We start from the raw sequence: 26,930 nt of genomic DNA on the forward strand, positions 1-26,930 counted from the left end.
AAGAGGGGATACCAGTGGACTGTGCTGCAGCCAGGTAAGTATGGGTGTTTTTGTTGGGAGCTACCTACAAGAGGGATAGCTGCATGGGGATACTACGTACTGGGGGCCTGCTTGCACTGTGAGGGCTAACTACTATATGGGGGGGACAGAGGGAACCAAAGTATGGTCCTTGTATATTGGTGTTAGTATAGGATTTTATTCAGTAACAGTATGGTGGATATCTGCAGCATTTATTTTTGTTCTTGTATATTTGTGGTTTATGCTACAATTGTAATGTTGGTTTTACTCTCATCCAAGAAATATACATATGGTACAAAGACATATTATATCCATGATAAAAGCATACTTCACAAGGTGCATGTTGAGCATAGGAGCATTCATCTTCTGTGTCTATATTACGGTTATGCTTCTGTTTGTCAGCTTGGTTTATTAAAGTGTATGAAAGTGTCGATAGCTTAGTTCAACAGAAAGTATCAAGTTACCTATTTAAAGAGCACAAGTAAAGTTTTTTTCAAAAGAAAAGTTCTCATGAAATAAGATGCACCTCTACTCCCACTTTATACATTAACCCTTACTTGATTCCCAGTGGATTTAGTGGATAAAAGTTACTATAAAAAATCCTACAAAAATGGTATCCACCAAAGAAAATTATATACTCAAATAATAAGCAAAGATTACTTTATTGAAAGAATTTAGACAATAACAAATATTAAAAAACACATTCCTATAATCACAGATATGCAGAAATGGTATGGATAGACCACAGAAAATACCCCAAAAAACATCAGTTAGGAGCAATGAATAAAGTGCAGGTGCAACGATAATGTGTCCAATAGGTAGCCCCTATGATATTATAATGATCTAATATCACTAGTCCCTATGACCCCTTAGCCATGTGGGATGCCTAGCTTCCTATTTGTTTAGGTAAAAAGCTAAGTGCCAAATATACCTGAATTCCCGGTCATCAATGGATCCTTCTCCTCCTGGATTAAAGTTAACTCGAATGTAGAATGTCATAGTCTTTGTAATACCAAGCTGTATAGTGTACCTCTTATTTGGATGAGGTACCCTGCGCTCTACTTTGGTCTTGTTATAATGTAAGATACCTTGTCACTTGCTGTTTGTTGTGCCACCACATTTTTATAAAAATACTTTTCACACTGTTTGATGTAAGTTTTTTCCCCTTTCCCACCCCACCCTTCATCATATTGAGGTTTTCTTTTATTGATGTTGTAGCATAAATAATTGTGAAGATGTGATAATTATCCTGAGGTTTTTCACAGAGGTAACGTGTACTGTATGTGTCTTCTAAATCTATGATGCACCTTTTACTCCCCCTAGTGGTGAATATTGTATGTAGCATAAACTCAAGGATTTCTGAAGTAATATGAAGTACAGTGCTCTGAATACGCCAAAAAGCAAATACAGCCATTTCGGTACAGGATTTGCACTAAAAGGAAAACTAGTGCACATTTCATCATATTGCTTAATATTTTGATCTGTAGGCAATATTTGCAATATTTGGAGTGAATTGGTTTTCTTGTATGATGCACTAGCACTTTAAATTAACAGGGCAAAGTCCCAGTAGCATGGCCTCCTGCCTCCCCAAGCAGAGCTGTTTTAATACACTGGTGGGCCCGGTGCAAAGCCCTCAAGAGTGGGCCTCCCCTCCCTTTTGGGTGCCCACACTGTATTAAGAGCCCTAATACATAAGGTAGTTGTCTTATAACACTATTACCACCATACAGTGATTACAAATTGCCTCACAACTGCTCTGAACAAAACAGAAAGATAGCACCATAGATACCATTACATAATACTGCCACACCATGGCCACTATCACTACAACCCTATAACAGAATGCAGTTACATCCAGTGACTCACAGGTGGTGTTGTCTCTGATCAGAGTCTTTCACTTTTTTTCTCCCCCCATCCAGCGTGGGCCATTTTGAAGTCTTCCCCCGGCTGTGGATCCTCTCTCCAGCATCTGCCAGAGAAACATTTTAGGCTCCAACATATAGAGTAGTTAGGTCCCCTGTACCTCTATATAGTAGTTATACCCCTCTGTGCCACCATAGTTTTAAAGTGTCCCTGTGCCCCCACTTAATAATTAGGTATGCTCTGTGCCCCAGTATAGTAGTAAGGTCCCTATATAATATAGGCACCTTTGTGCAGTCCCCATATAGTATCAAGCCACTGTGTGCAGCCACAATGTAGTATAGACATCTGTGTGCTGCTCCTAGTTGTATATAGACCCCATTGTACTCCCCCAGTTATAAATAGACCCCCTGTGTGCTCCCCCATTTATATACAGCCCCCTGTTCTCCCCCAGTTATATATAGACCCCTTGTGTGCTCCCCCATTTATAGACAGCCCCCTGTGTGCTCCACATTTATAGACAGCCCCCTGTGTGCTCCCCCAGTAGTATATAGCCCCCTGTCCGCTCCCCCAGTAGAATATAGCCCCCCTGTGCGCTCCCACAGTACTATATAGACCCTGCTATGTGCTTCTCAGTAGTATATAGCCCCCCTGTGCTCCTCCTCCCATATAGTATATAACATAAAAAACCAAACACTTATACTCACCTGGGTCTGGGCTTCTCCTCTTCTCTTCCCCTCTTCTGGCCTCACTGCAGAGGTCACAAAAGGCCTCTTGTTACTGCTGTGGCCACAAGAGTGACTGACGGGGGGGGGGGGGGGGCAGTGGCTCCCTCACTGCCAGTGCTGCTGCAAGTAACTATGGGAGCTCGTTACAGTGCAGAGAGCAATAGCGGGCAGGGGGGTGCCTTTAACCAGTGGGCCCGGTACAGATGCACCATTTGCCCTCTGGTTAAAGCGGCCCTGTCTCTAAGTCTTGTTTTTATTCAGTGAATAGCGGCCATAGAAAACAATGTCAGTGCATGCTGTTTAGCGGGCGGCTTCGGCCGCATGCTCCGTAGTGTGCTGTGGGGAGTTCTGACACCGCTTGATATTCCGCCTGTCCCATTGATTCAATTGGATTTCTCACTTGCCTCTGCTTTCCGCCTGAAGAATTGACATGTCAATTTTTGGAGCGGATAGCAGAGGCACACGAGAAATCCTGTTGAAACAATGGGACTTACGGAATTTCAAGAGGTGTCCGCGGCTGCCATTGAAATTCTTCCACTTTTGATCTGTGTAATTGGGACCTTGTAGGAGGCACTATGGATAACAGTACTAAAGGAGAAAATTTGGAAAACACTGTTATAGGAGGCACTATGGATAACACTATTATAGGAGGGAATGTGTATAACACAATCACCATAGATAAAACCTTTATAGGAAGCACTCCTAATAGTGCTGTTATAGAAGGAACTGGATAGCATTGCTATGGTAGACACTGTGGAGAACACTATTATAAGAGGAAATGTGGATAACTCTGTTATAACAGACACCGTAGATAAAACAGTGGATAACACTGTTATGGTGGGGCACTGTGGACAGCATTGGTTTAGCAGACGCTGTGGATAACACTGTTATGGGAGGCACTGTGGATAACACTGTTATGGGAGACACTGTTGATAACACTACTCTGGTCAGGCAATGTGGATAGTATTGTTATAGGCGGTACTGTGGATAACACTGTTATAGGCGGTACTGTGGATAACACTGTTATGGGAGACACTGTGGATAACAGTTATGGGAGACACTGTGGATAACACAGTTATGGGAGACACTGTGGATAACACTGCTTTGGTGGGGCAATGTGGATAGTATTGTTATAGAAGACACTGTGGATAACACTGCTTTGGTGGGGCAATGTGGATAGTATTGTTATAGAAGACACTGTGGATAACACTGCTTTGGTGGGGCAATGTGGATAGTGTTGTTATAGAAGACACTGTGGATAACACTGCTTTGGTGGGGCAATGTGGATAGTATTGTTATAGAAGACACTGTGGATAACACTGCTTTGGTGGGGCAATGTGGATAGTATTGTTATAGGAGACACTGTGGATAACACTGCTTTGGTGGGGCAATGTGGATAGTATTGTTATAGGAGACACTGTGGATAACACTGCTTTGGTGGGGCAATGTGGATAGTATTGTTATAGAAGACACTGTGGATAACACTGCTTTGGTGGGGCAATGTGGATAGTATTGTTATAGAAGACACTGTGGATAACACTGCTTTGGTGGGGCAATGTGGATAGTGTTGTTATAGAAGACACTGTGGATAACACTGCTTTGGTGGGGCAATGTGGATAGTGTTGTTATAGAAGACACTGTGGATAACACTGCTTTGGTGGGGCAATGTGGATAGTATTGTTATAGGAGACACTGTGGATAACACTGCTTTGGTGGGTCAATGTGGATAGTGTTGTTATAGAAGACACTGTGGATAACACTGCTTTGGTGGGGCAATGTGGATAGTGTTGTTATAGGAGACACTGTGGATAACACTGCTTTGGTGGGGCAATGTGGATAGTGTTGTTATAGAAGACACTGTGGATAACACTGTTATGGGAGGCATTGTGGATAGCATTGATGTAGGAGGCACTGTGGAAAACATTGCTATGATGGGCAGTGTGGATAGTAATATTATAGAAGGCACTGTGGATAACACTATTATGGGAGGTGCTGTGGATAGCATTGTTGTAGGAGGCTGTCAGTAGGCATTGCGCGGCCGGCCTGAGGGATGCGCCAACGGCTTCCCTTGATGTTGGATGACTTGCAGTCCAGCAGCCAGTCAGCCCTGAGTCTGGGGCTGGTACTTCACCTCCCTTAAAGGTCCTGCTTGTCCATCCCTCTTTGCCTTCGATAGAGCCTCTTTGACTAAGTGTGACTAAGCTAGCGTTGTATCCTTGTTGTTTATTCCATGGTTTCCCGATTCTGGCTTGACTTTCCAACTATTCCCCCTGACTTCTGATTTTGGTTCTGATAGGTTCTCACCTGGCTAACTGACCCTGCTAATATTATGTGTGTTTTGTCCTGTCCTTGTCTTCGTGTTTCACTTATATTAGAACAGCGACCAGTCTTCACTTTAGGGCCGGCCTGCTAAAGAGCCACACTTGTCCTGTGTTTCTGAGTCACAGCCTGACAGAGGCAATGTGAATAACACTGCTATGGTAGAGCAATAAGGATAGCATTGTTATAGGAGGCACTGTGGATAACACTGCTATGGTAGAGCAATGTGGATAGCATTGTTAGGCTATGTTCACACTGCGTATGTTTCCGGCCGTAGTGTTATCCGCGAATATACGCACGTAGTTTTGAGGTTGATGCGTTCACTTGAAAGTATACAATATACGCCCGCACAGTGCACACTACGTATAAGCTTACGGCCGGATCGTATACGGCGCCGTGAAAAATGAACAAGACCATTGTTTGAGGACGGAAATGTTAAAAACTCACGGTCGTGGATTTCCATGCGGTCCCGTACGGAGTACATATTTCAGCCAAATTGAACTTAATTTTTCGATCCAAAAGGTTCTGTGTGGTTTATGGGGCTGGGCGAAGATTTCCAAGTAAATTACCTGTTTCCGATCGCTTCGCAACAAGCTAGGGAAGCATAACTGTACTACGGGCGTATGTTCGCGGTTCGTACGCATCCAGCCGCATGTCTATTTTTCCCATGCCCGTAGTTTCAGCCGCACATGTACGGCGGCATACGAAATGCGGCCGGACTCATACGCAGTGTGAACATAGCCTTATAGAAAGTACTGTGGATAACACTGTTCTGGTAGGGCAATAAGGATACCTTTGATATGGAAGGCAGTGAGGCTAATACTGTTTGCAAGTTGCTGTAGCTGGTGTCTAATACACATCAAAACTGCTGTAGAAGTATTGAACTCAATTTTTTAGTCTTTGGTTTTATATTGTGTTATACATATACTTTATAATAAGGGTATGAGAAACTATATATGGTATAAAACAATACATACAATGACTATTTTGCCCAATATTTTGAGTGATCATATATAATTGATCTTGCAATTGAAGCACTCTCTATTCTTCATCAGGTAGGATGGCAGTAATAGTATGTAGGTGCTTATCCATCATATGCTGCAGTCACTTTATTGTCATTGAATATATGTCATCTGCAAATATTTCCTCATTTGTCTCATTTAGTGGAGAAAACTTTTACTAAGAACATGACCACATTATTATTATTTTTTGCTGTTCCAGGAGAAGAGAAAGGCGGAGGAAGCTCTCAATGACCTGAAGCGCCAGCATGAAACTGAGGTTGCTGAACTGCAGGTCGCAATTAAAAAGCTAAAAAAGGTAACGTCAGCACGAGGAAGCAGTGTGGGGAGAGGAAGCAGTGTGGGGAGAAGTGAGATGGGGTCATTTCTTAGCAGGGTACAAGGTGGACACAACCTTCCTTCTAGATAATTCATCTTTTGGGAATGCAGTTTGCTGCCAAATGTTTGGATAAAGGAACCATAATGATTATTGCTGCAGACATTTCTAGAGATTACTCCATAGTACAGCAACATGTATTCCATCTACTTGTAGATTCTAATGTTTTTACGGTGTTATGTAACTCCTGCTCTCCTGTATGTTGGATCCCAAAAGTGTACCCAGCATGCCATCTGCATCTTATGTTCATGTCACGGCAATCTACGATCCTGTGATCTGATTTGCTTGGCAGCAGCTGCTTGGCACTGGTTTCTACAACTGAACTTTATTACCCATGAATATCAATTGGGCTGCAGCAGATTAGCTGTGGATTAGTTACAGATTTTTGATGCAGATTTCTCCACTAGAGTACAGTACAGTGCTTGTGAAAAGGATGTAGATAAAACCTATGTTGACATGCTGTGGATTTCTTAATCCTCGGCATGCTATACCAGTCCCCCAGTTATTTTCCATTTAATATAAAGTTGTGTTATGTGTATAGTTGTGTAACATAAATATGCCACTAGCTTACATTATGTCTTAAAAGCCTTCATCCAATGGACCTATTTCATACAGATATTATTTGATACAATAGGTTTAATAGGTTTGCTACCCAGTATTAATGGTATTTGTATTACTAAGGGTCCTATTAGACAAAGCAATCACAACTCCAATCCACTTGATCCAAAACACAGGTGAATAGCCTCAGGTCATCCACCACAAGGGCCAGATCATATGGAATATAAAATTGAATTAGCAAAACAATAAAATATATGAGAAGGTAAAAGTACAACGTGTTTCCAGGCCTGACCGGCCTCTTCCTCAGGTGCACCTTACTACGATTACTATGGCCTCTTCCTCAGCTGCACCTTACTACGATTATTTATTTCATCTGATCCTAGCAAAAGAACAAACAATGTGGAATTACATTGAACAATTAGTGAACGACTAACAATGATCGTGGTGTCAGCACAAAACTAACGATCAATGACACACAAACAAGTTCGAACGATTTAATGATTTTCGCATGATAATCGTCCCATGTACTAGGGCCCTAAGTTCTTGTTGATATCTGTGGTGGAGTTCTGTAGCAGATTCCGGCAGATTCTGGCAAGAATCTCAGACATATTGGCACTGGCTCTTTTGATCAGATGCTGATATTGGTGGGTTTCTTCGGCTGTTGGAGGTGTCATTTTTCAGTGTCCGGGCAGAAGAACAGAAATCTTGAAGGAGATTTGGGAGAATCCTAAGTAATATTACCACTACCATTTGTGTTACATAGTAATAGACTTATTAATCTAAAGGTCTATAATGTAAGTCTGAATTAAGTATGGTGTTATTTTGTGCCTTATGCCTAGCTGGAAGAACAGTCAAAGAACATAAGCTTAAAGGAAGATGTGGCTGCTCTGAAAAAACGTCTGCATGAACTGACCATGGTGAGTTATCACATCCCGAAAAACAGTAAGACAAAATCCAAAAAACGTACTCTGGGAGCGGTATTGTCCTTGTGATAAGGTGAACAAAAACTAAAAAAACTTTTTTTTAGAAAACAACTACTTACAATTGGTGAGTGGCGATACTTCACCACTTACTATCAGCACAACGCCCGTAATCATAGAAAAGAGACTTGGTCAGGCTCGCTTCACTCTCCGGAAACATGGGGAGCGAACTCATATCTTAGTCCAACCTTACTCATAGATCAGTGTGGCCAGGACTAAAGGAAAGAGGGCACTATTAGACTCTTAAAAAGGCATATCCTGATGGACACGAGCACTATCCAAAGCCACTGTTTTTTCTGTTATTTGTCTCTTTGAGGTAGTCAGATCAGGCATCAAATCAACAGGGTGACTACGCGTAAGATATTAACAGAACCTTCATAGTCCACAGCAATGTATGGTATCTTCAGGTTTCTCACAGAGCATTAAAAAATGTCTCTATATCTTTCTACCAGGAAAATCAGAAACTTAAAAAAGATCTACTAGAGGCCCAGACCAGCATCTCTTTCCTCCAGAGCGAACTGGATGCTCTGAAAAGTGACTATGCAGATCAAAGCCTGACTTCCGAAAGGTATATAACAAGTGTTACCTCCTGGGAAAGGTTCTAATAGAGTTGTTGAATGATATGTAATACTTATTTGTTTTCTCTCTTAGAGACATGGAAATTATTAGGGAATATACAGATGAACGGGAGAATTTGGCACGGCAAATCGAAATACTGCAGTATGTATTTTTTTTTTTTTTTAAAATAGTAAAAAGAAACCAAAGCACTCCTGTTAGTCCAAAAAAGGACTTCCACAGCTTAAAAAATACTTAATAGTGAAATGAAGCAAAGTTACAGGTTCTGTAATCCACAAAAGAGAACCAATAGTCCATAAAAAATTGCAAAAGTAACAGCTTCAAGGCGGAATTAAAGTGCAAAAAAGTGCTATTTATTACCTCATGGTACAAACAATACAGCGACGTTTCGACCTATGCGGTCTTTTTCCAGCTTGAAAAAGACCGCATAGGTCGAAACGTCGCTGTATTGTTTGTACCATGAGGTAATAAATAGCACTTTTTTGCACTTTAATTCCGCCTTGAAGCTGTTACTTTTGCAATTTTTTTTTTTTTTTTTTACACACTAAGGGCCATGTTCACACATAGCAAGAACAGCGGCTGTTGTGTGACATGGGTGTGTCGAACAACGGCCGCCGTCTCACATGTTCACCCAGCCGGATGAACATCATTTGATTTCAGTTGGAATGCGGGCACATTCGGGGGTGCCCACACTCCAATTAGCCATAGACCACAGTATAAAGTACGTCCGGGAGCCTACTGTGAGCACAGGCTGTCTTGTACGGCCGCTGTTCACTGAAAAGCGGCTGCACAAAATAGACCTGTCAGTTATTTTGTACGGCCGTAGTGAATACAGTGTGTATTCATCACAGCATTGGTTGTATACACTTCAATGCAATCGAGTATTGTTAGTTAACAACGGCTGTTGTTGCAAGCTGCAACAACTGCTTTTGTTTTACTAACAAATACAGCTTGTGAACCTAGCCTCAAAGTATACCATAAGCAAAGGCACAATCACAGCTCTTGGGCTGGACATATATTAAAGGGAACTTATCAGTTTCATGCTGCCCGAACAGCAGAAGCATGAAATGAGGACAAGCTCCCACTGTACAGTCATATATGGTTTATTGTAAAATGCTTTGACGTTTCAGAGTAATCATATATAGAACAGCCTCTAGGAAAGGGGCTCTGTGTCAGCTTTTCCCTATCCTGCTGGCATTCATTGATCAGTCTCTCCCTATCTGCACATTTTCCTTTACTTTCACCTAATGTGTTGTTCATAAACCAGAAAAATATTTTATAAAACCTATGAAGAGGCTCATGCACCCTGCCATATTGTGAATATGTGTTAAATTAAGCAGTATGTCAGGTTTTACTGTATGTCCGAGTGTTTTCAAATTTAATCAGGTTCATGCTCTTGACAGCCTCCATAAAAAACAAGAAAAAAAACATTTACGTAAAAAAAACAATGGAGTCCTGCTTCTTTGCATATCATATTATAGAGATGTTCTCCTCTAAATGCATTGTAGACACATGGCACCTGGCCAGTGATGCAGACCCATAACCACTCTGTATGCCACTATGCATGGACAATAGACTGTGTAGATGCATTTTTGCATCTGTATTACTGATGCAAGTTGCCGTCCGACCACCGATCTGATAATCAGAACTGACAGCTGATTTTTTTTTATTTATGTGCTGTCTATTTTAACAAGGATATATATATATGTGTGTGTGTGTATAAGCACATATAAATATAAATAGTAATCATTCTGTAAGCAAAACATTCATATATTAAAGTGACACAGTCACCCCCTTTTGTGCATTCTGACTTCTCTACAAAGGTGTAAAGGGTAAATTTAGCGTTTTCCATACCTTATTTCATATCATGCGTCATGGTGTTTGTTCAAGTAAAAAGTGTCCTTTTATCAACTGCAGATTGTATTAAGTGGGTGTGGCCTCGCGGCATTAGAGCCACTTAGCCCCACTCACAACGGCAAAGTTGGCCCCGCCCCTTTGACACCTATTGGTTGGTTGACATAAAGGGGGTGGGGTCTAGACCTTTCGGCCAGCCTGTTTCACTGGCAGACGAGGGGGAGGGACCAACAGAGCCGTTGTGGGTGGGGCTAAGTGGCGCTAATGCCGCGAGGCCACACCCACTTAATACAATCTGCAGTTGATAAAAGGACACTTTTTACTTGAACAAACACCATGACGTATGATATGAAATAAGGTATGAAAAACGCAAAATTTACCCTTTACACCTATGTAGAGATGTCAGAATGCAAAAAGGAGGTGACAGTGTCACTTTAATCTCTTGGCAAATTAATAAGAAGAAAAATCTGCCCCCTAGTTGATAAAACTTTGCCGCATTACTCTTAACTGTTTGATTTAGGTTGAAATGTTTTTTTTTTTAAACTGTGTGAATTGAGTAGTTCTTTAGTTCCCATTTTATATCTTTTGATTACAGAACAGCTAATAGAAAGCTGCATGACAGTAATGATGGACTGCGGACGGTGCTGGAGAACAGTCTGATCAAGTATAACAGATCACTGGTACGTTGCTGTTTCTGCTACTCAAGTGTGTAATGATACGCTCCCTGCTGGAATAACAGCACCGCAGTGTCAGTAAGAGCATGGTTTAGGGCAGTATCATCTCTATCGAAGTTTAATCTTTTCTCCTGGGTTCTCTCAGCAGCAAGAAAAATATCATTATATTAAAATCAAACTTGTCTTTAATAAAAGCCATTATATACAGGACCTTTGCTGCACAGGTTTGCCTAGCAGTTTTTACATGGTGATTTATCATTTGTATTGCAAATTAGAATATAGAAACATACAAAGAATTATGGAAACCTAGCAGCTTTTATTTGGTAGGGGCAATAGAAAAAAACAAAACACTTGTAAGGGAAGACGCAGATAAATAGTGCAACGGTAGACAGTGAAAAACAGAATGTGGCACACGAGGTCATCGCTATCCAAAATGATGTGCTCCAGAAATACTTAATGTCCAGGAAACAGGTGAATTTATTGTAAAAAGCATGTAAAAATGACCCCCTCCATCAGATACTAGAAAGTATATGACAGACATAGTAGACCAGCAGGTTTAAAAAGGCAAAAAGAACTGCCAAAACGGGAACCCGATTCTGGTGCTTAGGAATTTATATACTGTCAGGGGAAGAAGTTTGTGAATGAAAGATCTTGAGTGATAAGCGGGATTTTTTTTATCAGAAAGTCTCCACACAGGCAACTTTTTTGAAGCAATAACAATCATTGTCATTGGTTGGCGAAAATGATTGATTGTTGATACATTTCAGCCGAGGAACGATTGTTCATCAGCTTTAATCTAGGGTATATGGGCATCTTTAGGATGTGTCAAGTTAATTGACCACATTGAACCATTAAACTGTTAAACGGTTTGAACCACTGGCATGAATCTGGCGCGTTCTTAAGCTGGGTTCAGAAGTAGTGTTTTGGTCTGTATTGTTAGGCTAAACCCAGGAGTTGATCTAACATGAAAGCTATAATGTTATGGTTTGCAACTCTTTCAGTACTTTGGTCTAAGGCTGGGCGATTATTCGAATTAATTTGATTAATTTGCCTAGAATTTGTGAATCGATTTATTTTTTGGGAAAATCGTGAAGTAGATTAAAAAAAATTAAAAAATAATTATATATATATATATATATATATATATATATATATATATATATATATATATATATATGCGCTCTGACCTGCAGGGGGAGCAGTGGCTCTCTGGGAGAGCTGCTCCTCCTGCAGGTCAGAACTGGAGCGCCCGCCCACACCCACAAGGTGCCCGCTGGCAGCCCTTTGCCCACCCACACCCGTATGCCCACTTGCACCCACAAGTTAGCTGCCGGCCTGCCCCGCCTGCAACAGAACCAGCAGCATTAACTGGGCACTGAGCAGCCCTTAAGAATTAGTGGAGAGGACTGAATCACAGGTGAGGATTCGGCCTGGTGCCCCGCCCCTCCCCACCATGTCTACCTAACAAAAAATACTAATCAGATTACTATGGCTACTACCACCCCCACTCCTGGTACTACAACTACTCCCATTACGATGGCTACTACCACCCCCACTCCTGATACTAATACTACTCCCCCCATTACTATGGCTACTGCCACCCCCACTTCTGATACTATTACTACTACTCCCATTACTATGGCTTCTACCGTCCCCACTCCTGATACTACTATTACTCCCATTACTATGGCTTCTACCGACCCCACTCCTGAAACTACTATTACTCCCATTACGATGGCTAATTTAGATTGATTTAGATTTAAATCAAGATATTTTTTTTTATGGAGCTTTTATTTTTTAGCTACATCACCCAGCCCTACTTTGGACCCACTGCTGGTTTTGGCTAAAATACTAACCAAAATAAATCACAAATATTGTTTAGTTTACGCTGTTTAGGTAGGAGACAGCACTGATAAACCTGGGCCTTTGTGATTTGTCTTTTTAGCGCGTCAATACTTCGCCAGGAAACACAATTTCCAGACAAAGCCCCAAGCTGAACAGAAGTAATTCCCCCTATGACCGGTATGTGTCTTGTTTAACTCTGCTATGTTATGTGTTCCTGCTACCAAGGGTCCCCAAGGATGGAACCCCCAAGAGTATCCTGAGAATGGAATAACAAAAAAACAACAATTCAGCTTTAGTTTCAGTAGCCGGTTAACAAGGTGGCTAACAGTGGAGAGAACTATCAGCTTTTAAAGCACGGTTCTTCTTTTCTCATTGTGTGCTCAAGTATATGGTGATAATATGTAGAGTTATATGCAGTAATATGTGGACTTTGTATAAGAGCATTATTAGGATATTGTATGACAGTATTAAACATCACTGTATGGCTGTGTTCACACACAGACATCATTTAGCTGCAAATTATTTTATTTTAGAACAACGACCATTTTTACATGAATACTGTCTTTTCTTAGAAAATAATAGCTGTTATTTGCAATTTAATGACAGCTGTATAATAAAAACTGCCTTTTGTACAGTGTTTAAACATAGCCTATGGTAGTTTTTTTAGCCATTGAATGGCGGTGGTGTGTGACCAATATATGGGTACTATATAGTAGTATCATTTGCAGAGTAAATGTTATGATTTTACCGTCATGTCTGTGTGAGGGTAAACCTGGAATTTTTAACTTTCTATAGTTAAAAACATAGCTCTAACCAGCTTTGGCTGTCCAGGAATGATGGGATTTGTAGTTTTGCAACAACTGGAGGGTCAAAGGATCCCCATCCGTGCTATAGAGCATTAGATGTTCCAGCAGAAAGAAGACTCCAAGAGGACTGAGCGAGGAGATCGGGAACAGAACTTGGATGATCAGGGAGAGAGGTGTGATGGAGAGAAGAGCGATGAGGCAGGGAAACAGCAAGATGGCTTGAGTAATCAGTACTCATCATGTCATCATATTAGTCAGCAAAGATCTGTTTAGATAATCTACAGGTATGCAGAATAATAATATGAAATGTGTTGTTGACTTGATATGTTAATTGTTTTTTTTTCCTAAGGTCTCCTCGATCGTCCTTCTTAGATGAGGACTATGATTCTTTGGCAGTATGTGATCCAATGCAGAGAATGAACTATGAGGTTGACAGCCTTCCTGAAAGTTGTATAGACAGTGGACTGTCCACCTTGAGAGACTCCAATGAATATGATTCAGAGGTGGAATACAGGCCTCCAAGAAGCTTAAAGAGGTCACGATTTGCTCATGAAGGTTATGGCGGTGATGCTTCAGATACAGATGTGAGTAACTTCATTAGGAAAAACTGTTCTTCGTTAGAAAAAATTGTTCTGTAATAGGGCCTTCTAGTATCCACGTTAGGACTTTTCCGTAGGTGTCACCATGGTTTAAGTAGGTAGCTGTTACTTAGCTCTTTATGTCATAAAAAGTAAAATGATAAAGAGGCATTCTTTATATCTATGATATTTTAATCCTTACCTGCTTGCATAGTTTCAACATCAACACTGTGACACATTTGTTAATTTGTAAGATTTATGAAACTCATACTCATACTCAGTTACTTTGTGGCATTTTATTTCACAATTGCCGTTATTTGCCTTGAGTTTTGGCCAAAATGCATCTTATGTATCTGCAATCCTAAAATAAAATTGCACAAATTTACTGTAAGTAAGTGCCAGGCCTTTCCATTGAGTATGTGAATTCTAAGATCTACTTTTGAGCCGAGTGCACTATGCAGAGAGGTGACCCTGCCTATACAAGATTATAACACTAAGTATTGCCCCCCAAAAGTTATACAAATTACCAATATACACTTATTACGGGAAATGCTTATAAAGTGCTTTTTCCCCTGCACTTAACGCTGCATCAAGGCTTCACTTCCTGGATAAAATGGTGATGTCATGACCCGACTCCCAGAGCTGTGCGGGCTGTGGCTGCTGGAGAGGATGATGGCAGGGGGACACTGAGGGACACAGGGCACTGGGGGGACACTGAGCATCCCCATGCCATCATCCTCTCCAGCAGCCACAGCCCGCACAGCTCTGGAAGTAAAGCCTTGATGCAGTAGTAAGTGCAGGGAAAAGGCACTTTATAAGCATTTCCCGTAATAAATGTATATTGGTGATTTGTATAACTTTTTGGGGCAATACAATACTTTAATAAAAATTTTCACCGGACTTCTCCTTTAAGGCTGTGTTTCCACATTTGCGTTTAGAATGCGCTCTGGATGTGATGGAACCCCCCCCCCCATCTCTCTCCCAGTAGTCGTGTGATGTTGCAGATAATCCTGACAATATTGCACAACTATTGGAGGAGAAATGGGGGGGGGGGTCATGTCCACAACGCATTCAGAGAGCATATGTGGAAACGCACCCTTACCATCTTTTTTAGAGACAAAATACTTTAAATACATTCAGCACAAATGAGTACTAATGCAGTGTGTCATCTGCAGGTTCCTGAAATTCGGGATGAAGAATCTTATGCTCCTGAATCTGGTGGCTCATATCTAGATTGGAAACCATCACGACCAGTCAGCAGGAGCAGCTCAGGTGCATCGTCAAGAAAGTGTATTTCAGCATTGCCTGCCCATGTGACAAATGTAAGCAGAGCTTCTGGGACTGCTACTGGTCTTCAAACTAATTGTTTTCCTTGTTACAGTAAAGAACATGGACAAAAACAGATAAACACATACATGCGTGCACACCCCATTTACGCTTATACATTGACCTCTGTATTGTATCTGACAGGCTGGCCTTCCTGTTACTCTTCTTCCATCCTGGGTTGGCCGTGTAGGGGTCAGGAGCAGGGGCAGGAAGGTAGCAAAGTGGAGGGGGCATGAAACTATGGCAGAGGCAGGAAGCAGATATAGCTTTCTAGTAATGACCTGCAGTTTGATTTGTGTAGGCTTCCATATCCAGTCTCCCTACTGTCAGACCCAACGGCTTAAGGAATCCCTATGACACTGGAGACAAGGAACTGAGCATGTAAAGGATACAGTGTAATGCTGCATGTCCACCATTCTTTTATGTTACTACATTAGATCAGGTGGCCAGGCCCCCCTGACCCTGCGGACCCCGTCATAATTAGTATGCATGGCATCAATGGTAGCTATAGTCTATCTCTTACTTTTAGGGTTGCTTCACACACACCGTATCGCAGTGGCATCAAATCTACTGCGGATCTTGTACGTGTGAATGCACCCTTAGGGTAAATTCACACGGGCGCATCCACAGTGGATTTTACGCTGCGAATTTGCAGCGAAATCCGTTGCGGATCCTATGCCGATGACTTTCAGTGAGGATACATACTTACAGCGGGATTTACAGAACAGAATATGGAACAGAATAACAGCCAATTTCTTTTAAAAACAGTGCCACACCTGTTATCCAGTTGTGTGTGGTATTACAGCTTGGCTCCATTCACTTCAGTCTAACTGAGCTGCACTACTACACACAAATTGAGGAATCCGCTCTGTTCTTTTCAACTCATTGATAACCCCTTTAACTGACAGGTATAGGATGTGTTCCTGTGTGTAAACTTGTTACAAAGTGTATATGAAATTACATTGTAACCAGCTGTAATTATAAGTTTAACATATAGTTTTTAGGTGCATTTAACACCACATTTTTGTAATGGAGTAATTGAAGCAGTGCATCTATCTACAATATTTCTATGAATACTATTAATAAATAAATAATAATATTATCTCACCTTTTAGGCAGAGACTGCTGCAAATCGTGTCAGCAAATTTCCGAGCACAGAGAAAGCATACAAGATAGTTCTTGCTGGGGATGCTGCTGTCGGGAAGTCCAGTTTTCTCATGAGACTTTGCAAAAATGAGTTTCGTGGCAACACAAGTGCAACATTGGGTATGTTCTCACACTGAGATTAAAGCTGATACATCCCTATACGGGGTGCTGAGAAAGAAGAAAATGTTCTTACTTTTATCTTCATGTGTTTTTTTTGTGTAGTTTAATACATATGCTAATAAGGTGGTTTGGGGCACTGGTTGGGAGTGGGACTACCATCCTTAGTGCACCAATCCGCCCCCGTCCTTTTAATGAACGTTTCTCCAGTGATTAGTAACTGATCATCAGTAAGTGCCATATTACAATGTTGAGCAACCCCTTTAATGTTACCCTCTTCGCCTTCTGTCTTAGTTTTGTCTGCACTATAGCTGAAGAGTCAGTCTAATCTTATTTAATTTCCATCTAAAAAATAGGAGTGGACTTTCAGATGAAGACATTGGTGGTGGATGGGGAACCAGCACTATTACAGCTGTGGGATACAGCTGGTCAAGAAAGGTAAAACATCAATTGTTCGATGGTTTCTTATACAATTACCAATCTGTGCCCAATATCCTTCTGTTTAACCCTTTGAGGACCAGGCCCAAAATGACCCAGTGGACCGCGCAAATTTTGATCATTGCGCTTTAGTTTTTCCCTCCTCCCCTTCTAAGAGCTCTAGCACTTTCAGTTTTTTATCTACAGGCCATGTAGGGGCTTGTTTGTTACAGGAATAGTTGTACTGTGTAATGGCGTCATTCATTTTACCATAACATGTATGATGGAATCCCAAATATATTATTAATGAAGATATAAATAGGTGAAATCGTAAAAAAGAATGCAATATGGTAACGTTTGGGGGGTTCCTGTGTCTACGTAATGCACTATACGGTAAAAGCGACATGATACCATTATTCTATAGGTCAGTCCGAACACAACCATATGCAGGTTACACAGATTCTCTAATGTTATATATATATTTTTTTATTAAATCCTTTTTTTTTTGGTAATTGGTAGTTTATAATATAATGGCCCTATTGTGACGCTTATAACGGTTTTATTTTTTCCCCTATGGGGCTGTATGGGGCGTCATTTTTTCCGCCTTGATCTCTAGTTTTTATTAATACCTTATTTGTGAAGATCGGACGTTTTGATCACTTTTTATGATTTTTTATATATATATAATGTAACATAAAATCGGTAATCCGCGCACTTTTTCCCCTATTTTCGTGTACGGCGTTCGCAATGACGCTTGTTATACTTTAATAGATCGGACAATTACGCACGCTACGGTATATTAAATGTTTATTTATTTTTATATGTTTTATTTATATAATGGGAAAGGGGGGTGATTTCAACTTTTATTGGGGGAGGGGTTTTGGGGTAGTGTAATAGTGTTTTTAACTTTTTTTTTTACACATTTGAAATCCCTTTGAGGGACAGACTTCCAAGACGTAACTCTACGTCCTGGGTCGTCTAGGGGTTAACTAATCCACGACATTTATTTTGTAGCGAAATAGAGAGAAATTCTTATTTTTTAATAGAAATATATTAAAAATTGTGATCCAGACTGTAAAATTTGGGTCCGTGCCTGTTTTATAGTAGGTTCTAAGATGCGGGAATAAATATGTCCACACACAATAAGAAGTGAATAAAGTTTACTGAAGTGATAAAAGCGAGAAAAATATAATACAAATATAAGATACAAAGCTAAGTCAGATACAGAAGATACAAATACAAAGCTAAGTCAAATACAGTACAATATACTTAGCTATTCCAAGGGAGGTCCCCGCCCGTTCTTCTGGGCACCTGGGAGAGATGACCGTACACACCATCTTCTTCTACTGTTCCACCAAAATGGCCCCCCCTCTGCTTGTGTGCATCAGCTTTGATAGTCCCCTGAGTGTCATGCATTTATACACTAAGGATGACCAACACTCCAGCCAAGCCCTTAGCCCCCTGTACTTTGGGCAAGTGTAGCTCAGCATCATGTTCTCATTGGGGGAGAATGTGAAGACTCTCACAAACACAGTTATAAAACATCTAATTATTTAATTGATAAAACCACACACATATATATATATATATGTGTGTGTATATATGTGTGTATATATATATATATATATATATATATATATATATATATATATATATATATATATATATATATAGTGCCCAAATCCATGTGTTCGGGTGCACAGACACATTCGAACTGTGCCACCATTTTATAGCCTTTTTTATGGTCTAAGAATTCGGGTCTCCATTGACTTCAATAGGGTACCTGTCGAACCCGAAAACAGAAGTTTGAAGAAGACTTAGGCTACATTCACACATTACGTAGTTTTGTCTGTAATTGCAGATTGCCATTGCAAAAATTGCTGCTGCAAAAAATACTGACAAGCTCTAGTAAGCAATTGCAACACAGATTGTCCCAAACAAGCCAAAGGGAGCATCTGTAATCTGAGCCATAATTTTTGCAAAAAACATCCATAACATCTGTAAATCTGTCAAAAATACGGTTGGGTAATAAGTTTTTAAACCATTTCCACTCCATTAAACCATTTCCATTCCATTACCTATCACGAAAAATATGGATTATGGATGCATTACAGAGAAAGGTTTGTAGATGACTTGCAGACATCATATACAGTATGGTCCTGAAAAACTACTGAATTTGTGAATGTAGCCATAATAATCCTATTTTGCAACTGTAAAAGTAATCATGAAAAGATAAAAATAAGACTGGTAATTGAGAAGCATGTATTTCAGCTCCTACGCTTTTATACTAAAGCTATAGCAATTAATGTGTACCTGTTTTGAGAAACTCTTGACATGTCCTGGAAACATTTCAAAAGGGTTGACCCCTGGTCAGGGTCCGTGTGTCCGACTGTTTGCTAGAACGTGTGGGGAGAGAAATGTGTGGCTGAGCACTTCTCTCCCCACTATCTGTCTAAAGGCCCTATTCCACCAACAGATCTGACGACAGATTATCTGCCAAAGATTTGAAGCCAAACCCAGGAACAGACTATAATCAGAGAACAGGTCATAAAGAAAAGACTGGATTTCTCCTCTTTTCAAATCCACTCCTGGATTTGGCTTCATATCTTTGGCAGATAATCTGTCGTCAGATCTGTTGGTGGAATAGGGCCTTAAGTGTGCTCCCCCAGGGTCTGGACCCTTTGCTGTAGATTATGCACGGACCTGGGGCATCATTTACACTAGACTGTGTACTAACCAAAGCCATGATTTACAATAGACTAAAGGCCCTATTTCACCAACAGATCTGACGACAGATTATCTGCCAAAGATTTGAAGCCAAACCCAGGAGTGGATTTGAAAAAAGGAGAAATCCAGTCTTTCCTTTATGACCTGTTCTCTGTTTATTATGACCTGTTCTCTGTTTATAGTCTTTCCTGGGTTTGGCTTCAAATCTTTGACAGGTAATCTGTCGTCAGATCTGTTGGTGGAATAGGGCCTTAAGCGCTCACCTGGGGCAGCAGTTAAACTGTTTTTTGCAGTGATCCGGGGCAGCATTTACAATAGACTGTTACAATACACTAACTTGGAGTGTCCAGCTCACCCCAATAGCTAATGAGTGACCCATTTATATATGTGTACATTGCAGTCACACTACCTATATACTGGGAATTTATTGAACACCAAATTATGATGTTTGAGCCCCATTGCCTTATGGCCATTTCTTATGATATGATATCTCTCATAATCAGTATATATTAAGAAATTACTGTGCGTACAATTCCTTTATGCACACAAAAGTTTAGGGAATTTGTTTACCTTGTTAAAAAAGATTAAAATAAAAAATTGTCTTGAAAGGAGTTTATCGCAGGCATCATCATTAATAAACTGGTAGTATTGACTAATAGGAGACATGACAATGAACACAGTGCTACATCTCTTGAAGCTGTCCAAGCTGGCATTTAGTAGAAATTAGCATTTTAATAAATATGCTAATTAGTCTGTTAGGCGCTCTGGGGCATGGCGTCATTCCTGTCGATCCCATCCATCAGGTCCTGTAGCCTGTGCCCTGTGCCGCTCCTGTGCTCTGACATCACTCTCAGGACAGAATGAAATCTTGCGCAAACACAGTACTTGTGTTCAAGATGAGGTACTGTGCCTGCGCGAGAATTCGCTATGGCCTGAGAGTGATGTTAGAGTACAGGTGTGGGTGGGATGGACAGTGTTCGGTGACTTAAGCCACATCCTCAGCGCACCTAACAAACTAATGAGCATACAGATTAGAATGCTAGTTTTTAGCAGTTAATTAATGATGATGCCCATGATAGATTCCCTTTAAAAAAATGAGATTTTTATTTTTGTCCGTATCACCCAGCACTGATATATAGTACTGCTGTATTATTTTGTGATTGACGAGTTTATATGTAAAAAATTATAGATTTATAAGGTTTAAAAAAATTTCACTAACTTTGTTTCAGATTTAGGAGCATTGCAAAGTCTTACTTCAGAAGAGCAGATGGAGTTTTGCTTCTCTATGATGTGACTTGTGAGAAGAGCTTCCTAAATGTGAGAGAATGGATAGATATGATTGAGGTAAATTCACCCCATCCTTTAATGAAATGAATATGAAAAATGAAAATTTTTATTACCTTTCCCCCCCTCATTTCAAAATGTTTGGGTTTAAAACCCAAATACACGACCCCACAACATCAGCTATCAGTGGAAAGTTAGGAGACCCCCATACACACATCAGCTGACTTTATTATAAAGTGTATGGAAGCTTTAAGTATACTGTGTGTAACTTACGTAAAGTACATACAGTATACTTAAGGCCTCCATACACTTTATATACAGTATTTACGGTATGCAGGAGTAAAAAAGCAGATTTCCCTTAAGCCTAAAAGAATAACAAGAATGATCAATGTTTTTGGAGGGATAAGTCTGTGCCAGAACTGGCGGCAGCTTAAACCTCCCCATATGGAACACATGAACATTGAGCAATGACACAAGTTCATGTATTTGGGGAGTACAGGAGAGATTACTGCCAGCCAAATGGGGTTGAAGGCATTTAGGCACCGTCACATTAAAAGTATAGAAACTGATTAGCTCTTCCATAAATGTAAATAGACCTAAACACATAGTGAATGTACTTTCCATTATAGCTCTGAAAGATCTTTAAATTGTCATTTCATTTGCAGGATTCTACAAATGACAGTATACCTATTATGATGGTGGGAAATAAAGCTGATCTCCGACAAACACTCTCAGAACAAGGTCATAAATGTGTACCAACCAGTTATGGAGAGAAGTTATCCATGGCAAGTGTCAAAAGCAAAAAAGCTATTCTGTGATCATTTCAAATGTAATACTGCAAAGGCTATTGATAAAACCAAAGAATTGGGTTTATGCAAAGATGTGTATAATGATATAGGAATATTTTCCCACTTTCTTTTATAGTAGTTGTGGTGAAAACATCCCTTTTGCATCTTTAGGTTTATAATTTATTTTATTACTATGATCTGTATGTTATTATAAATTACAGTTTAGTAACATACATAAAAGAAGGGGTTTTAACCACAGCCTGTACAACGTCATGGAAGAGGTAGTAACTGAAATCCATGCAAATATGGGACGTTGTTTCTGGTATTTTGAGTAAATGCTAAAAGACCAATCATTGCTTAAAGGGACTCTCACCTCCAACCCACCCTCCTCAAAACCCTAAACTAAAGCCATCTGTAAGTAGGATAAAGGATGCCGATTCCAAATCTGTAATTTGTAGCTTTCTACTCCCTTGTATTTCTTCGCTGTCTACAAACTGGGCATGTTGATTCATAGAGAGGACTACTTAGCTCAAGAATACAATGGAGAGGACTACTTACACGCCTTCATTTGTGGGCTTATACCAAAGCAATGCAAGAACATAGAAAGATAAAAACTGTACATATAGAATCAGCGTTGTATACTCTACTTATGTATAATCTATTGATAACTTAAGTTTAGCGGGTGTTTGGAGGTGACAGAGTCCCTTTTAAAGTTGAGGCCCAAATTCTCAGGTTGTAGTAGCTTGGTGATCTTCTGACAGTTCCTGTTCTAATACTTTTCACATTTAGTGTTGTCATGGAAAGCTTTTAAAAAAACAACTAAGTTGCCCATATACTTAAGGTCACAGCCATCCCTTTGTATGCCCCCCATACACATGCACACTAGGCTGGGGTGGATGTGTTTTCCTTCAGGAGTAGGAAATAAGCTGCTGCCAGAAACCTTTAAACAATGGTCTATCTCCCACCGAAAAAAAGGATATTGAAACTCAAATGCCTGATCCTTCCTTACCTGATGTAGGTTTGGTGACCACACATAGATGGCTGGGCAAACCTGATGAAGATATAAGGTCCATCTGACATTCAACTAATGCAACCAATCATGTTCATATCGGTCTGCTTTGCATGGTCATCTCTGTACAAGAAACTGGTCAGGGTTCAAGCGTTTTTTTTTTATACTCTTAAAGTCATTGATACTGTAAGGCTATGTTCACACTTCGTATATTTGAGGCTGTATGTCTGAGGCTGTATAGCAACCAAAACAAGGAGTGGATTGAAAACACAGAAAGGCTCTGTTCACATAATGTTGTAATTGAGTGGATGGCCGTCATTTAATGGCAAATATGTGCTGTTATTTTAAAACAACGGCTGTTGTATTAAAATAATGGCAGTTATTTACCGTTATATGGCGGCCATCCACTCAATTTCAACATTGTGTGGACAGAGCCTTTCTGTGTTTTCAATCCACTCCTGGTTTTGGTTGCTATGAGGACCTGACATGAGGACCAAATACAGCCTCAACTATACATAGTGTGAACCCAGCCTTAAAGTGTACCTGTCTTTATAAAAAAACTTTTGACATGTCACAGACAAGGTGCAGGAGTGCTCAGATTTGAACTGATCGGGAGATAGAACGGGGAGAGGACGCACTGCAGTCCTCTCTGCTATGAATTAAAAAAGAGTTGGACTTTTTTTTTTTTTTTAACTGAGAGCAGGGAGAGGATACGCTGCAGCTGTGGTCCTCTCCCCGTTCTATCTGCCGATCGGTACAGATCTGAGCACTCAGACTGGGACTGATCAAAACTTGTGACATGTCTCTGAGACATGTCAAAAGTTTTTTTTATAATGACAGGTACACTTTAATACATTTTCCCATCATTAAGCAGGAACCCACAGTGGTCTGCCAGGTCTAGCCAGTGAATGGAGCAGCCGTGCTTACTTGCGACTGCTGCTCCATTCTGATGGGAAACCCTTTTTGAGATACAACACACAAGATATAACTACAGTTCTCCTTCATACATTGAATTGTAATTTAGGATTCATAAAGCAAATTAACCTTTCGTTTTCTCGTATAGACATATGGGGCTTTGTTCTGTGAAACTAGTGCCAAAGAGGGATCAAATATCGTGGAGGCCGTCCTTCATCTTGCACGGTATGTATATTTCCACAGTGTGTAAAGAATAGATCAGGATCTTCAATGAACCAAAATATGGACACTAGATTATTGTTCACACCACATATAAAGCAATAACATCACTCATGATGCTGTCTGTGTGAACTTGATTTGAAATAATGTGCGGACTGTGTTGAGCAAGGCCACTGTTGTGCTCTGACCATTGGGGACTGTGTGCAAAGCAGGAAATCACTGTTTACATTGAGATTTATTTTCTATTGTCTTTACTTGTTTAGGGAAGTGAGAAAGCGCAGCGATAATGAAGATGACCGAGGATCTGTGACTAATCTTTCGGGAGCCATTACCAAAAAGCCAACACAAATGAAAAACTGCTGTAATGTCTAAACTTTTCTAACAAGCCCCTTTCCAATCATACAATGCTACTTTTTATAAGTTGTTTTGGACAAAGGATTGTACATAAGTGACACTATGCGGCCTGTCTATTGTTCCCAATTGCTTCCTCCTGTAATGCACATTGCACTTGGCAACTGATATATTGTTATTTATGCATCAGTACATGTACAGATTCCAATATGAATAACTATAGAGAAGATTATAACGCAACCGCCCCGTCACCAGTAAACATGCGTTGTTCTGTCTGCATATTGAAGATTTTTAGAATGCATTGTTATTGGTCTGTTTTTGTACATTTATTTATAAATGTGACTTTGTATGCATTTTTGGTTTTCTGAAAACCACCTCTTAGGTACTATGTGAATGTCCTGTATTTGTCCTAAATTACACTTTTGCTTTTATTCATAATTTATTAAAAAATTCCATGCCAAGAATGTAGTTCTATTGTCTTTTTAATATTTCATTCTGAGCAGGTGTGTTGTAGAATGTGTTGTAAAATGTGAGATTTTGGTATGGTCCACTGCCACGACAGATGGAAAATTAAACATGAATGAAAATGCAGAACATGATTTTTCCTTTACTCCATAGGCAGTGCCATTTTATAGACTTGGATTTCCATCATATAGCCCTATTTTGCCACTCTGTACTTGCCATATATCCTCCTGATAACAACATACAGTATAGACTTGGCTGTCCTGATGACATAGCAAAACAGAAGTTGTATAAGATTACTGACCAGCTCCTTATATTTAATTTGTTAGAATATGGCAAAATGTTTTTTTAAGGGGAAACTAACAGTAAGTTAGAAGACTCTAACCACTATTACGTTTCCAGCTTAAAAGAATGAGAATGAAGACAATTTTCTTAAAGGAGAAGTTCGGCTAAAAGTATTTTTTAATATGTTATTACTTATGGAAAGTTAGACAAATTCCTAATGTACATTAATTATGGGAAATGCACATATAATGCTATTTCCCTTAATTTAGTAGATCATGGAGTGTTGAAATTCTCTCAAAAACTGTGACGTCACGAATCAGGTGTAATTCCTATGGAGTGTCCAGCAGGGGGCGCAGTATATGTAGAAGTCTATGGACTGTATTGAAGTATATAGAAGAGTATGTAATGTAATGTAAAAACAACCCTTTATTAATTGACTATGTGTATGGAATAATTTGGGGAGCAAGGACACTGTCGGCTGGGGGGGGGGGGCTTGCTGCTGGGGATCTCCCTAGTACTACTCCTCCATCATCTGCTCATACTATGAGCAGATTATGGGAGTAGTAGTACTGTCTATCTGTCCCACAGCACCAAGGTGGGAGGGAGGGGGGAGGTAGTTAGATGCACTGGCATCTCTGCTTGTTGCCCTCCATTTCGGGAGCAAGTGCCCTTGCTCCCTAAATTATTCCATACACATAGTCCATTAATAAGGTGCAGTTTTTACTTTACATTACATACTCTTCTATATACTTCAGTACAGTCCATAGACTTCTACATATAAGAATTTCAACACTCCATGATCTACTAAATTAAGGGAAATAGCCATATATGTGTATTTCCCATAATTAATATACATTAAGAATTTGTAATAACATATTAAAAAATACTTTTGGCCGGAGTTGTACTCTAAGGCCCAATTAGAGGGCTTGATAGATCAGTGCTTGCTTAAAGAGTTTATTAGCTTCATAGTCATGCGGGCAGAGCTGCGCAGACATTGTTGGCAATGTCCATGCAGCCCTTTGCTTCAGTCAGCTGTTGGATGCACATCACATATTACTTAGTTGCATAAAATTCAGCAACCCATGTGGGTAATAGACTACCCACTACAGATACATAAATGTATGAAGGAAGACAAGGTCTTTTCTATGAGAGGTTGCTTAGGCCCAGAATGGAACCAGAAATCAGAGCAGACATCATTTATTTGTGTGTAAGATTGAAGATCTGTGTCAGCTGTATAAAATATGGATGGCATAGGACCACTTTTATCCCTGTAGCTAGATAATAGATCTCCTCATAGAGATAAATGATCACAATGTCACAGTCCGCTATATGTCCATCAAAGCAGATCATGACAGGAGTGATCGACTGTGCCAATATCCATGCAATATTAGCAAGCGGCGAGCTCTCTATGGTGAGAACCGTCTAGCAAACCTGACACTTCTATATTTGCCCTTTCTTGCGTCCCACTATCGCATCTACTAGTAATACCTGTTAAATTTCTTAATTGGAAAACAAAATGTATATCTATGATATATACCATACACTTCAGCAAAATCAGAATAAATAAGTAGAGTCCATAAATTGCATTGCTAGTTTTTTTTACCCCCATACAAGAGTAAATAGTTTATTCAGGCTGCCTGGAGAATATGGAGTCCTTAACAAGCAAGTTTGGATTGGCCCTCATTTTTCATGT

The 26,930-nt window shown here is 40.1% G+C and overlaps 1 protein-coding gene across 1 annotated transcript in view; it reads left to right on the forward strand.

The window, feature by feature from the left end:
• The window catches only part of RASEF (RAS and EF-hand domain containing), a 50,697-nt gene extending 25,743 nt beyond the window's left edge, over positions 1-24,954 (forward strand). The window contains exons 4-17 of the mRNA XM_069961793.1: positions 6,147-6,242; positions 7,718-7,795; positions 8,311-8,426; positions 8,510-8,578; positions 10,884-10,968; positions 12,908-12,984; positions 13,963-14,197; positions 15,367-15,513; positions 16,633-16,783; positions 17,137-17,218; positions 21,154-21,268; positions 21,874-21,993; positions 24,069-24,145; positions 24,403-24,954. Coding sequence (XP_069817894.1) covers positions 6,147-6,242; positions 7,718-7,795; positions 8,311-8,426; positions 8,510-8,578; positions 10,884-10,968; positions 12,908-12,984; positions 13,963-14,197; positions 15,367-15,513; positions 16,633-16,783; positions 17,137-17,218; positions 21,154-21,268; positions 21,874-21,993; positions 24,069-24,145; positions 24,403-24,511 — 1,557 coding nt within the window. The 3' untranslated portion in view covers positions 24,512-24,954. The remainder of the gene's footprint in view (positions 1-6,146; positions 6,243-7,717; positions 7,796-8,310; positions 8,427-8,509; positions 8,579-10,883; positions 10,969-12,907; positions 12,985-13,962; positions 14,198-15,366; positions 15,514-16,632; positions 16,784-17,136; positions 17,219-21,153; positions 21,269-21,873; positions 21,994-24,068; positions 24,146-24,402) is intronic.
• The last annotated feature ends 1,976 nt before the right edge of the window (positions 24,955-26,930 follow it).

The sequence above is a fragment of the Dendropsophus ebraccatus genome, chromosome 3 (genome assembly GCF_027789765.1).
Source record: "Dendropsophus ebraccatus isolate aDenEbr1 chromosome 3, aDenEbr1.pat, whole genome shotgun sequence".
Lineage (NCBI taxonomy): Eukaryota > Metazoa > Chordata > Amphibia > Anura > Hylidae > Dendropsophus > Dendropsophus ebraccatus.